General features: G+C 35.4%; 1 protein-coding gene across 4 annotated transcripts in view; it reads right to left on the reverse strand.

Moving 5' to 3' along the window:
• Nucleotides 1–15,933, reverse strand: part of Akt3 (v-akt murine thymoma viral oncogene homolog 3) — a 255,797-nt gene that overhangs the window by 123,466 nt on the left and 116,398 nt on the right. For all 4 annotated transcript variants that reach the window (XM_005374760.2, XM_013520333.1, XM_005374758.2 and 1 more), the window contains one exon: nucleotides 15,629–15,754. In XM_005374760.2, coding sequence (XP_005374817.1) covers nucleotides 15,629–15,754 — 126 coding nt within the window. The remainder of the gene's footprint in view (nucleotides 1–15,628; nucleotides 15,755–15,933) is intronic.

Here is a 15,933-nt window from a genome sequence, read left to right on the forward strand (position 1 = left end):
AGGAAACAATTTGTAATATATGACGTACGTATAAGCACTGTACTATGAACAAAAACTAGGAAGAGGAACAGCTAATAGTGAGATGGAGGTGGTACTATTCTAGAGAGAACAGATAAAAGAGGTGCCTTTTAATGAAAATAAGGTCAATGCAAAGCCCTGAGGGAAGACTGATCTGAGGAGAACAGTAAGAACAGTGACCTACAGTTGGAGGAACCCATGCTTAACAAAGGAACAAGAGTCCAGGGCGCTAGAGTAAAGTAAGAAAAGGGTAGGACATGAGATGATAAAGACCCTCAGTGAGAGAACATTTATTATGAAATACTGGCCAATTCTAAATTTGTAAATAAAAGCGGTAAGTAACTTTTTCTTTCAGGTGGTGCTGGGGATTACACCCAGGACCTTGCACATGCTAGGCAAGTACTCTACCACTGCATGATGCCTCTAAATACAATTAAGATTTTGTTTTAATTTTATGAAAAAATAAAACATTTCCATAACCAAATAATAATAAAGTAACAACAGCTATTATACTTTTTACTGTTATCCTCAAAGTAGTTCTTAGTACAAGACATAAACCAAGAAGATTCTTACAAAAACTGAAACGTAACACAAATTTTCTTTCCAATGATAAAAATATAAACTTTGAGATAAACTGAGATAAACTTTGAGGAAGAAGGAGAAGTTGGTAAGGACTCTGGTTTTGATATAGGAAGGCCACCCTGCATACTCTAGTCACTTATCACATGATGTCTGATGGCTCTAAACCTGCTCCTCCAGGCCCAGTCCTTCCAATGAAGATTCATTCCCATGTGGCAAAACTACAATCTCTCTGTAGAGGTCCTATCATGTTATTACCTTACTCTCAATGTATCTAGTGTGCGCATGCGTGCCTGTGTGTGTGTTTTAATCATCCAAGCTGAAAGTTACTATGCTATTATAGTTTTTCTACTCACTTTATTTCTGTATCATTTTCCTAATCACCCAAGAAACACTTCCTCAGTCGTGTCTGACTCATCCTCTCTTCCAATCCACATGGCCAGCCAGCAACAGTTCTTCTGTTATGTCTCTTGCAACCATCCCTTCTTTTCACTGCTGACACCCAAGCCGGGAACTTACAACCAAAATCTGGATCCCTGAAATGGCCTCCCAGATGGTCCTCCTTCTCCAGCCTTCTGCCTCTCCCAGTTGTCCTACATACTACTAGCCAGATTATCTTACTCAAATTCTTTTTCCATATATCATTCCCCTCCTCAGAAAATATTCTACTTTCTGCAAGAGAGGTCAAACTCCTTAACCTGACTTTCAAAGCTGTTCATAATCAACTACATATATCTGTATTTTTAAAATAAATCCCAATAACGTAATTTGAAAAAAATATTTAAACTTTATTCACATTCTTGATTTCAGAGCAACAGCTTTAACATTTAAGAGATATTCTTCTTTCCCCAGACAGATTAGATTTAATAAAGAATTTTTTCCCCTTTGGAGAAATACAGAAAATAAAAGGTTCAGAGTACAGAGCAAAGTATACGACTACCTAAATAAACAATGACTTTCAGAGAATTATAAACAACCAAATCAAGCAATTTCTTTTAAATTATATATAAAGATAGCCAAACACTCATTGTTAGAATCTGATCTCTCCATGAAGTACTCTCCAACTGCTTGAAACTTTAAGAAGATAGAGATTTCTTCTTTTTATTCAAGGAATTCTAACTCTAAATAAAGTTTAAAAGGTTTCAACCACAGCCACAAGGACATTGCTGGGTCTTTACTAAAGAAAGCAAGGGAAGGGAAAGGGGTGAGAGGAGACTAGTGCCAAGCTAACTACAGAGACCGTCTGAATGACCAGCTCATTTTTCATCTCTGTAAGAACAAGATATCTAATTTTAGATCTTTGCCAATTTAGTTCAGTAGGGAAATTTTGCTTTCCATTATATCCTCCAAAATGTGTTTAATTAATAATAATAATTTCAGTATATTATCATTTGCTATACCACACCATTAAGATTTCACATAAAATATTTCTCACTTAATCTCAAAATTGTGAAGTATTTTCTGGTTCATAAATTTAAGAAAAAGAAAGCTTTTTAAGTTACTTCTTCAAACTTGAGTATCACGTCCAGGTTATTGAGCTCTAAATTTTTGGCTCTTCTTTTTTATCTGTCTTAGAAATGTTGATTGCTTGCAAGAAAGAATGTAAAGTTCACTTCTTTATAGTAAGCTTTACATATTTCACTTGCTGATTTCAGTCAAATAGGCAGAACACATTATTAAAATATGCCTTCCACAAAGAAAAGTGACCAAGCCTGTTTTTTAGTATTCATGAACTAAAAATAATTATCACCTACCTTGAGAATGACTTTTAAACGAAACAGTGATTACAAGATTAGGAAAATTCTAAGTGATACATAACATGGCAAAAAATCATATTTCCAGATTTCATTACAGAAATTATTTGGAAAATATTATTACCAGATTATTCAAACAAGACTGAGAGAATATTTGAAATATTTATCGGCCAAAATACTTAAAAGCTTGTTTTCATAAATTAATATGTAGCCAGAATTATTTGGAGTCTGATAACATAAATTATGCAGGTTGGCCATTCTAAGTCAATTTCACGTATGCCTTAGTCATCATAAAATCATAAATCAAAATAAAAAGCTATTAATAGTTTGCTAGTAGTCACTACAATTTCAAAGAATCTATCATGTAACAATAAATCTGTAAATAGTATATTTTAACAAAAAATATTTTAACAAAAGGCCCTACTTCCACAGGACTATGAAGTTCAAACAAAACAGTCCATAAGAAGTAATGGCATAAAAGAGAATTAAGTATTTATTTTAAATTACCTTATAAGAACATCACAAAGAAATAGAAACTTTACCAGTGTGCTTTTGGAAGAAGTAACTGTTGCTGGTTGGACGATTCAATTATCATGAACTATTCTGGCATGTTTCAAAAGCACTGCCATTTTAAAACATCAAAAATATCTAAAAATGCAGCCATAGTAATAGATGCTGAGTGCATGGGTTGGGGGATGAGGGAGAAAAACAATGACAAATTGGTCCAAAAGGACACTGAGACTTCATAGTTGGAAGACTATTGTGCTGACAATTAGTAACAGAGGAAGCAGAGCACAAAACAAATGAATGAAAAAGGCTGAACTTGCAATGAAAGACCTTATTATAGCGCAGAAACATTACTGAAATAAAGGGGCAATGTACTCTCCTCTATAAAACTTCCAAACAGGCACGCTGTCACTTTTCTCTCCCTCTGCATTTCATTTTACATTAGCATCTGGTTATGTATTATTTCCAGCCAAACAGGGTTTCTCTATATCTTCTCTGAGTTCCAAGATCTAAGGGTCCTTCCCTCCACTCTTGGCCACGGCCTCATTTAAATTTTACCCAAATACGGGGCCAGGGATATAGCTCAGCAGTACAGTGCCTGCCTGGCTAGCGCAAGGTTGTGAGTTCGATTCCTGGTACCAAAAACAAAACAAAACAAAACAAAAACCATAAATTTTACCCAATATACAATAAATGCTTCAAAATTAACATAAAGATATGGAGGTAGGCAAGAAGGCAATGATTTATCTTATTAAGAACTTTCAGGAGCAACAAGACACATTTCCCTCAAGTCTAATTTGTGTAAAATGCAATGATTGTATGATTTATCACAAATATCCAGGTGATCCTACCTCTAAAATTTAGTGCTTGCCCTGGGAATTCTTTGACAAAATTAGAACAGCAATTCTGAAATCATACATTAGTGATTCTTCACCATTAAGCTTCAGTTTTCTTAAATGGAAATGGCCAAAACCTCTGAAATATTTCTTCATACACTAGGGGGGAACAACGTGATGTGATCTATGACACAGACAAACTAGTCTAGAGGTACAGAAGGTCCATACCTTCTGAACTGCCCTCACCAGGAAAACCTGTCCCATCAAGCCCTACGGCAGTCACAGATGGTTTCATCAGCTGCAGGGACTGAAAGAGCACTGCCTTGAGGCCTGAATGCTACAGGTTTAGATCACAGCTCTACACTTAAAACATGCATCACCACTGGGAAATTTCAGGAGCAGTTTTTACAACTATGATAGCGATTATCTCCAAGAACGTTAAAAATACTGACAATACATGTACAATACATACCACAACAAGTAGTAATTTGTTATTACTTCTCAAAACACAGAATGATTCAAAAAACCAATCACTGAATTTTAGGAGAACAATGAACTTTAGAAATTTTCAATCTAACTCCTTCACTCAGTATCAACAAATTCTGAGTCTCAGGATGGTTAGAATTATATAGCAAATTTCTATCAAATAATCTAGCTACCAGACTGCCACAGTAACAGTCCACTATTGATCACTGTTTGTAATACTTGGCATACCTCTAAGTTTCTGTGCGTGCTAACTACATATTACTTAAGAAGAGTTGTCTCTGATCCCTAGATATGATTGTATGTAGCAATGAAACTAGACACTAGATGAGAATTTAAATCACTGTTTTGGTATTTATTTGCTTTGAAACTCTGGGATAGTTTTTTCATCTAAGTATGTTTCATTATCTAGTCTTTTCTTTTTTAGTAGTAATGCAAGATATTTATGTCATGTTGTTCTTATAACAAAGGTAATTACAAAAATAAAGCACTGATTACATAGAAGGCTTTTTAAAATGTCAATTCTCTTCCCTTATTTCCATAAATCCCTCCTAATCCCCTAAGGGAATGGGATTAAACACCAAACAAAAATGGGCATACAATCACAGTTCTAATTACAACAGCAAAAACTACACAGTGTTCCCTACTTTCTAGAAACTAAATATCTTATTTTAAAAATGATACACTAAAATAAATATATACAGCAAATAAACCAGGAAGGTATCCGTACTTAACCAAATGTTATATATAAACTTCTCAGGTCATAGGTAAGCACTGTCAGAAAGGCATGTAAACAGATTTTTATCTTTCCTATACTAAAGGGTGTCACGGAGACAAACCCTGGGATCAGTAATGAGATAAAACAGTACCAAAGGCTGGCTGGAGTTGGGTGGTGGTATACACTCAACCTAAATACCTAAAAATACTTAATGAAAGAACTTTACGGAAATCCACATGTCTTATCACACGTATAGTCTGCAGGTGGTGGTGAATCTTTATGCACACTCTTACAGAAGAGAGGCAGATTTTTAAAAAAATAGCCATAGAGAATATATACTTTTCTAAGCTAAAAGTTATAGTTTAAAACTTTTAGTTTCAAAAATTATTCTTAAAATAGGACTTTAAAATGGGGCACTTACTTGTATCAGTGAGATTATTTATACATTAGAAAAGAAGATTTAAAAGGACTGTTATTACAGAAAATGCACACAGAACACCTAGTAAGCTGACAGGGTTCCCAGGGCCTAACTCTGACCTGGGAAAGCAAAGTGTCTGCTATGACTAAGGCATTCTGTTAAATGTTCCCACTGCCATATTTATTTCCTATCATTCATTCTTCTTTCTTCTTTGGATCCTTTTCATTCTAGATAGGAGCAGGGAAATAATGTACCATCTGCAGCTTCCATTCATTTCTGAGTTTCATACCCATTTCATTCAACAGGAAAGAAGAGAGCCGAAGTTTCTCAGAAATAATTTTTCAAACTAATGCTATTCTTGTTACTGGAATCTACTTTATCTTTTGAAGTCTTATTGTTTCTCTGAGTAATCTTAATTTCCAAGGAAGCTCTTGATAATCCCATCTTCCACAATCCTTCCCTTTCCTAAACTCTAATGGTGTACTTTAATAGTAAAACCTCCTTCAGAACTTAACCATAGAATATCTCAAATTCTCAATTCTAAGTGTTGGTAGAAAAATTTTGCAACTATACTACGATTTTTCAAAGCCAAGGGTTACATCATTTATCTGTAGAAAAATGAGATGAACACAGATCAGAAGTTAGCATTCTATCAGCCCTGGGTTTAAATTCTGGCTCTGTCAGTTGCCAAGTACGTGACATAAAGCATGTCACACAACTTGTCAGGGGTCTCTTAAAAATTGGGAACATAACACTTACCTCACAGTGTTGTTGTGAAGATTAAATGAGATTAACATATGTGAAAGGGCTTGGTACATAGTAATGGTCAAAGAAAGTTTGGTTTCCTTCCTTATTTCCTTCTTTATTCCCTCAGTACCTGGTACAATGTTGAGAACATAATAACTCTCAATAAAAACTTTCTAAATAGTCATCCGAACTTTAGACTTCCTAGTAATATATATTGAAGTATTCATTTTCATAATGTATGTTTCCAAATTGTGTGACTATACCACATGCACACACAGGGTAGGAAGTATTGAAACAGCAAGTGTGTAAGGTTGTTATTTGGGAAGACTAGGAAACAGTCAAGGAAAGTGTCAGAGGTAAAAGTACTTAAAAGTCACTCAGTAATAATAATTATGCATAGTATGTTCCTTTACTGAAGCAGCTATGGATAAGTGATAGTTGACTTCTGATATTAGGAAAACTTAAGCAACAGAGGGAGAGGGGGAAGGGCACAGGAAAGGAAGAAGAGAAAAGCAAGGTAGAAAGAAAAAAAAGAAGGCAAACTGGTTATGCAGGGATCTTTTTTCTGTCTTGACATCAGTTAAAGTAAGCTACTGAAGCTGATCGTTCTTTCCCTGCCTTCTCCTAAACAACCCCGATTACATCCTCTACCTTTGGGGGAGCCATTTAGCAATTAGCTATGAACTACATTAATTTTAATCTTTCTGCCAATGGAGGGTAATAAAGAAATGACCCTTGCACTGAGTTACATTCCAAATACTTTTTATTTTGAGATGAGGTCTTGCATGTCTCTAAAATGCCCAAGTTAAGCTTGTACTTGTGATCCTTCTGTCCCAGCCTCCAGAATGCTAGGCTTACAGGCATGTACCATCACCCCTGGCTCTAAAATAGTCTCTTAAAATACCCAAAAATATTTGAAGATTTTATTGACTTTATTTTTTTAAATACAACTTCTGGATAAAAGAGGCTAACAAAAGTTATACAGGTGTTACCTTTATGGCCACAGTGATAGCTTGGGGATGGAGGGAAGAGGAAGAAGCAGGCTTTGTGGGTCTAACTGACTTTGGTTAGTCATGAGAAGAACTAGCTCCCTAAGATAAAAGTCCCTGGCATTAAACAAAACAAGGAATTACCCCCATCATCCTTTGCTCTCCACCCCAAGGGATAGTTGTAAAGGGTTCTGCTTCTCACCTAACAGTCTTTAAAGAAAACTCTACAAAGCAGTTTTCTACCCACCTAATGTAATTTAACCAAAGAGGATGAATGACTACCATTTAACTCAATTCAGCAAGTATTACCCAGCATCTTCTGCCTTATATTAAAACTTTCATTTAGAGAGCACTTTAAAATTTACAAAATGTTTTCACATAAACATTCTCATTTAATCTTCACTTCTTCAAAGATGAAAAAATAAAGATCACAAAGTTATACAATTTGTCCACGGTCACACAGCTCATAAAGAAATAGAAGGTTCAAATCCAGGGTCTTCTAACTCTTAAATTTAATGATTCTCCAGTGTATAATTCTACACAAAAAATTTAAATGAGTATGCACCGTAACTGTCTTCTAGAAGTTTTTTTCTTATGATATAATCTTCCATATTCTTTAATATTCTGATAAATGGGACTTAAGAGTCTAAAACGATTGGCTCCAGGGGACAGACATCAGGAAAGAAGGGTCAGAGATCATGGAAATTTCTACCAAAGACACAAGCTCTAAAATAAAAATCTGAGCAACTTACCTATAATCAAGGCAGTACTCAAATAGTGAAATTACTTAATAAGAAACACAAATGACACACATATAAACATGTATTTTTGAAGGTCAGTGATGGAGACTTTCAAAAATCCCAAGACTACTCTCACCCCAGAGAGTTAGATTTGACCCTCAGCCTTGTCACAGTAATTTCCAGTAAAATGAGATTATGCTTTTGGGGGCAGGGGTGTCATACTGGCCTAATTTGATGAGAAAGAAACAAGTGACTCTGTATGGCATTGTTACCTTGTAATTTTCTAAAAACAACTTCATCTTACAGTGGTTTTTACACAGGTGTCTTCCATTCCAAACTCTAAATTTGGTTTATGGGTTAAATTCTACAAAATATTATGATAATGAAGACTGGGAGCCAATCTACTGAATTTGCAGTAAGTTATTTCATGATTTTTGTTTTTGGCCTAGAACCATTTGTTTTTTGGTTTTTTTTTTTTTGGACACAGGATCTTACTTTGTAGTCCAGGCTGGTACCTGCAATCTTCTTGCCTTGGCCTCCTGAGTTGGAATTACAGGCATACACATCACACCTGGCTATGATAAATTTTTAAGTAAGGTTCTTTTCCTTACAGTAAACCTATTACTAGACTTAACTTTCCATTTACCTAAAAGTCATATCACAGTTAGAGATAAGAACATACCAAACCTTCAAATGATTAAATATACTAGATGGTCTAAGCAATAACTCAAAATAGGGGCTGGGGATTTAGCTCAGTGGCAAAGCACCTGCCTGGCAAGCGCAAGGTCATGAGTTCGGTTCCTGGTACCGGAGAAAAACAAACAAACAAACAAACAAAACCTCAGAATAAAAAGAGTTAAGCATTGTGTATGCAACTGAATCTAACAAGATACAGCAATTTATGTTTAAAAACTGGGATATTAAAAGTAATAAAAGGAATACTGAAAAGATAATAAATATATACATATAGTCACAATTTTGGCAAATGGTTCTGAAACTATGATACATCAAAAATAATGTAGCTTCTCCTTGTGAAAATGGAGGAAAATTTTTGAGGTATTTTTTCTGAGCGAGCAGATGGTATCTGCAAAGGAACTTTTTCATACCCTACATACTGTTTCTGAATACTACAGAAAAGAGAAAAACGGGGTGGGCAGTTACAGTGGGGTGGCAGTGATGAGAGTGGAAAGGAAGGAAGGTGAGGTAATAACTTATTAACTGACCCAGGACCTGTTTTTCTAACCACATATCCCGCTACTGCACACTACAATCAAATACTGTAGGTGCCCCAGTTTTAAACAAATATTAATTTGGACACCCAATGCTCAAAAACTTTTGATGGTTTCCAAGAATTTTGATAAAAACATCAAAATTGGTATTCAAGACCTTCCACAGTCTGATTGCAATCTATTTAATCTTAGCATTTTCTTGCTCCAATATAAATCATCCATCTAGCATTCTGCTTATACTATTCACAAAACAAAGGGCTTCTTAATTCCTGACTTCATGTTATGCTTATGTTAACACCTCACTGATAACATACTTCCTCTCCCAAAACTTTGTAGGACTCTTGCTAACCTCATCTCATGAGTAAATTCATACTTAAGTCACCTCAGCTTATCACATTACTTCTTCCAATTTCTACATATTTATTTCTATAAAATTTATTTTGAGAATTAATCCCTTATTTCCTCCTGTAGTTACGTGTTCTACATGCATGTAAGCCAGATTCAAGGTCAAACTCCGACCTATAAAACCTGTACTGTACAATTCTTTTACTACCCAGTATAGGTATCATGATCAACGAATCTTTAAAAGTGAGTAATTCTGACCGCTCATGATCCATATATATTTACACAGTTTATGAGATTTTGTAGATCTATGGGGTAATTATTCTTGGCGGTAATATGTGTTCAGTAAGACTAAGAATCAAATCCTAAGTGTCTGCTCTATTGTAACTTGCTCTATGTTTCTTTAGTGGCAGCATTAGTAAGAATAAGCTTATTTCTCCACATACTCAAACATCTCAAAAGCTAACATTTATTCAGAGGTAAAGATGATTTGTTTAATTCCCATAATTTCCACACTTTCTTACAAAAAGAGAGGAAAAATAAAACCGAGTAAACATTTCATTTCTTAAATTTGCCTAAGAAATTCAGACATCCATTTTTTATAGAGGAGATTGAAGAGAGGTTTCAGAGAAGAAAGAGGTGGATATTTTCAGGGTGAACAATACTTGCAGTATATGTTAAGGTGGAATTCTAGGAAGTGCTTCTTGGGATATGGCTGGCACTCCTCCCCACCACAGAGAGTAAGCAGGAATTTTTCAGAAATAGAATGGAGCCAAAACATACAGGCAAATAAATATCCAAGTCCTCCATAGAGAAAATTATTTCCACTTTGGAGTTGGGCAAGCTAAGAATTCACAGAGAAGCTGGTAACTGTAGAAATGGTAGAGAAAATGACTACTACGCAGAACAGCTATTTTTTGCAGAGTATCTTTTAAACAGCTGTGGGACAATATGTGTATCTTACATTATTTTGCAGTCAATTTTCTGTGCACAGACAATCTTAATCTACAATCATTAGAAATCCATCCAGTCATAATTCTGTTTGGAGATGTACTGTGATGGAACTGACATCTACATGGCACTATATTTAGAAGGCACACTCAAAGACAGTTCATATTTTAGCCCCCTGAACAATAATGAAGATCAAATATTACTGCCTGTTGCCTCTCCCCCCTCCCCCTCTCTCCCCTTCCCCTCCCCCCTCGACAGGGTTTTTGCTATGTACTTCAGGCTGGCCCTGAACTCATGGTGATCATCCCACCTCAGCCTCCCAGATGCTGGGATTACAGGTGTTCCCCACCATGCTTGGCTTATTATTGTCTATTGGATAGGGTTTATGGGGTTTCTATTCTACATGCCAAAGCATAACTACTAAGTGTTGGAACTTGGACCTCAAATCAGGTCATATTTCTAAATCTACAGAAAATCTCTCTTAAAATTTAAATCTTGAATGTTCCCAAAAGGCCCATATGCAGATGCTTGGTCCTCAGCTCAGTGCTCATAGGAGATGGTGAGGCCTACTAAGAAATCTTTAGCTCACTGGGGACATATCCATGAAAGGGACTGTGAGACTCTGGTCCTTTGTTTTATTCCCTACTCACCATGAAGTAAGCAGTTTTGCTTCACCACATATTCCTACCATGAGCAACAGGGTCAATCAGTCATAAGAACCACCAAAACTGGGATCCAAAATAAATACTTTTTTCTTTATAAGTTGAAGCCTCTACTTAGGTATTTACTACAGTAATGGAAGGCTGACTAACATAATGTCATACTACTGGAGGTAGAGAAGGGGAATAATATTTAAATGATAGTGGAATGGTGTATAATCTTGATGCTTAGCTATTATTACCTACTGAAACAGATCGCTGAATTTACAAAATACCTAAAACAGGACAAATTTGGACTATATGTTTTCAGGCATCCCCTAAAAACCAGTTGTTATGCTTTAAAATGTAGGCACTAGGAGACATAAAATAAGACTAAGCTCTTTCCCCTAAAATTCTTACAAATTAGTGGATGAAACATATGTATGAACAAGACAGTCACAGAACAATATAACAACAACAAAAGAGAAGAATGCTGAGAAGAGCAGAGAGGAATGATTTAGAAGGAATGGAAGAAAGAATTTAAATCTAAATTAAACTTTAAAAAACAAATCCAGGCAAAGAGAGGATAGCAGGACATTACAACCAGAGAGAACAGCATTCACAAAAGCTAAGAGTAGAAAAGCACAAAGGTTGTACAGGGAAACGATACACAATTCAGTACTGGGGAAGAATATCGTAATTGCAGAGCAAAGAGACCTAAAGCAAGAGTTGAAAGGAGTGGCCAGATTGAAGAGATCCTTGTATGATATATTAAGGAAGCTGGACGTTATCCAGTAAGTAGGGTTTTCACAAGGGATGGCATAGTTAGGATATAATTTTAGAAAGATCATTTTGACAGGCATGTGAAGGAAGAATACGAGTGGTACAAACTGGAGGCAAAAAATCTAGTTAAGAATCTGTAGCAAAGATGATGAGAGCTCATTACATAGGAAAAGACATAGCAGGTACAAGAAATAAAAAAGCAAATAAATCAGCAGGACTAGGAAGGGACTGGGAGCAGGATAAAGACGTGAACAGGAAGAAAAGGCATGGAATGGATCCAGGTTTCTGCTCAGGCAGCTTAAGAACTGAGATATTGAATATAGGGGAAGAAATAGACAAAAATATCTTAAATTCAGTTTAGAGCATGTCAAGTCCAAAAAAGTAAAGTAGTGATGTCTTACAGCCAAGTGAATATCATAACCCAGTGCTCAGCAGAGCAGACTAAACTGAAGAAATGTAAGTGTGGCAGTAAGCTGCACACAGGTTCTAACTAAAACCTTAGTCAAAGTGATTAACAAGAGAGAAGATATACTCTTGGCCAGAATTTCATTAAATACCAACATCAAGTACTATGCAAAGAAAAACCAGAAGAGAAATCCCAGGACACAATGGGAGAGATTATCTCAAGAAAGAGATGGCAATCAACAAAACAAAGTAGTCTAGAAATAAATCCAGAAAAAAATAATAGCTCAAAATTGTCTACCTGACTTCAAGATGGGGTTCGTGAGTACTCCCCAAAAATGTGGGGTTTTGGCACCAGAGACAGCAGGAGAACACTGGACTGCACTTGTCTTCCTCCTGCCCTTCTCCCTTGCAGGTAGGTTATAAAACCTAGAAAGGGTTTTCTGACTTTTCCTTAAAACAGGTCTTGAGACCCTCATTTGAGAGATGCCCTCCCTGTACCTGGAGGAAAGAAATACCTTCATCTCTGAAGTCACAGGGACACAAGGAAGGATCTGCACAAACAGGCCTTGCGCAGTTCCCCTTAGTTTATTACTAGATTGTACCCCCTTTCTCCATCACACTTCCCCACAAGGATCTGCCTCTTCATCAAACCTAAACATAAAAATGCACAAGTTGATGTTTCTATAGGTCTTCATTTCCGAAGGTTCTCATACCATTTAAAACTTACATTAAATACATTTGTAGGTTTTTCTCTTGCTAGTCTGTCTTTTGTAACAAGGACATCAGCAATGAACCTAAGATGGAAAATAGTCCCCTACGTTAGAAATTAAGTGGCCACTGAAGAATTCATTAAAAGTGGCTTCAATCAGGTGGATATGGGAGGGGCTAGGCAGCAGCAGGTAAGAAGTACAAACAACTGAGTACAGACCATCTTTTGGAAAATTCTAATCACAGGCAAGAAATTCACAATTTAAAGGACATTGGAAAGATCAACTCTAAAATCCTTTGCAGTTCTCGTGCTCTACTTTTTTCCAAGTGGGTAAAAATCCTATTTGATGAAATCTTACTAAAACCCACATAGAGGGGCTGGGGATTTAGCTCAGCGGCATGGCGCCTGCCTGGCAAGCATAAGGTCGTGAGTTCGATTCCCAGTACCAGAAAAACAACAACAACAAAAACCCACATAGATTAAATTTGAAGTAAATTTTAATTATTCAAAAATGCAGCACTCAACTTGTAGCCCTTTAACATTTCCCAGAATACCTTAGAAATATCTCATAAAATAATCTTTTTACACCATATATGAAAAGGAGACAGAGAAAAGGGAAGCTTCTCTTGTTCCAATTATGCCCTTTCTTAATGCTTCACAGAAACTTTTTTTTTTCACTCTCTACCTGGAAGTCCTCCTGTGTTTTAGTTTAACTCCTATTTAATCTTCAAGGCCTGCTCAAAGTTCACCTTACAGGATGACAAACTACATAAAGTTCAGTGAATTTAAGTGTTTCTGCCGTGCTGATGAAGCAAGTAAAGATCACAGTTTCAGAGAATGACGTGGCCAAAGTTATATTCATGGCTTGTGCCAAAGCTGAAATAGGAAGCATTTCTTCAACTACTACATCTCCTTACATTCACTACTACCTTAAGTAATTATTATTATTTAAGATTACAATAAATCAAGTTTTAAAAATAATCTATTTACTATGAAGTCCAATTAATAATACTCCTGAAAACTAAGGAGCTACTCTACAGCTTGTTAGTTTGAGACAAGTAAACTAATCTGATTATACAAGTGAAGACTACAGATGTCAACTAGTATTTATTTCCTGGATAAGCTGGCTGTCAGTCACTAAGCAGGATCCCTCCCCATGAGTGCAGCACTTATTTCAGCCTCTGCCAGTGGAAGTGTTAGAGCAGATGTTGGCAGACTGTGACATACAGTATATCTTTAAAACTTGGTGGGGTGTGAAATTTCATAAGGTCAAAAAATGCTGCATTTTGATCAGCAGATACAAGAATTCTGTATTTTTACAAATTATTTCAGACAAACCAGTAGAATGCTAGTAAAAAAGACACTGGGTTTAGGTGGGATATGATAATGTATGATGCTAATGCCTTAAAAGGTAACTCCTATCAATTGAAAGTAAAAGTTCACCAATGATCTTTAGAATAAACATGTTTTTAAGTCAATTCAAAATACAAGATATTTCAACTGGCAGGAGGATTTTAAAAATAATTTCCTACTAAAATAAAGCCATTAATATCTAATGAACATATTGATGGGGGAAAAGATACTTTCTTTACTTAATACTTAATACAGTAATGGTCTCCTTTTTAAAAAATGAAATCCCTACACACAGGAATCCAGTATAAGTTAGTATCTTTATCATTCAGACAGCTCCACAAGTCCTTTGGTTTATCTTTTTCTTAAATAGGGGGGGGGAAAAAAGGATAAAAAGACTTAAGTTTTTATCACGGTAAATGAATTAAAATTGTAACATTCAAGGACTACTATTTTCTTGGATCTTTTTGTTATTTAATTGTATCTTAGCTTCAAATTTCCTGTGTATCTTTTCCAGTCATGGCTAGCAACATACAACCAAGGTAAAACTTAAGTTGTCTCATTAAAAAACTTATTTCAATGCCCAGCCAGGTGTGGTGGCGCACTCCTGTAATCCCAGCACTCGGGAGGCTGAGGCAGGAGGATCTCTGTGAGTTCGAGACCAGCCTGGGCTACAAAGTGAGCTCAAGGCCAGCCTGCAGTGCATAGTAAGACCCTGTCTCAAAAAAAAAAAAAAAAAAAAATTACCTCAATGATACACACTCTACCTTTCACATAATCATGACTTTAAAATGCTTTATTTCTGAATTAACACACAGAAAAATCCCTTCAGTGATAAATTAGTAAGCCTGGCCAGTCTGAAAAGTCTGGTGATAACATAATAACAACTATTGTCATTATCATCATCATCATCTTTCAGTTTATTTTGTGCTATGTTCAAACAAATACAAAATTTCTAAATAAATGATAAACATTGTTGTTGATTTTTGTAAGGAAAAAAACATGAAATCTCCCCAGAAAATTTCTAATGTATATAACTGCTTTTCATCATACAATCAAGTAAATGACCTACAATTATGACAAAAAACTTTAATTAGAAATGTATTAAGCACTGTAAAATCTTGTGACCAAGCTCAAAGATTTTTGCTTACCTAAAGTACATATTTAGGAAATTACGTTTATTACATTTGACTTCTAAATGTGAAAAATATTAAACTATGTTATACTATATAAGAGTATATATTATTAATAAGTCTACACTAAGGTACTGAGACTTCTATCAAAGCTGAAAATTTTTCTGTGATTTCATATATATATATCTTTATTTATTTTCATTCATTCATTCCATGGGCTTCTCATATATCCTCAGATATTTGATTGATAAAAATCACACGAATAAATAAATATAAAGTGAATCAACAATTATACTTACTTGCCACTGAAAAGTTGTTGAGGGGATAAGGTAAATCCACATCTTGAGGTTTCTCTTTATATCCTATGAATGAGCCATCTGTCTTCAAAAGGAAGTATCTTGGCCTCCAGTTTTTTATATATTCTCCTACATGAAGAAAGCAAGCACGTTAATGCTGAAAAAATGAACAGCTGTTTTTAATGCAAAAAATTATGGTATAATATATGTCTTGTAACACTGGCCTCCAAACATTTAGTTAGGCAATTTTCTTTTAACTTAGCTTACAAAACAAAATACATAAGCCTACAATTAAGATTCAATGAAAA

Source organism: Chinchilla lanigera, unplaced genomic scaffold (assembly GCF_000276665.1).
Source record: "Chinchilla lanigera isolate Chin_1 unplaced genomic scaffold, ChiLan1.0 scaffold00005, whole genome shotgun sequence".
NCBI lineage: Eukaryota > Metazoa > Chordata > Mammalia > Rodentia > Chinchillidae > Chinchilla > Chinchilla lanigera.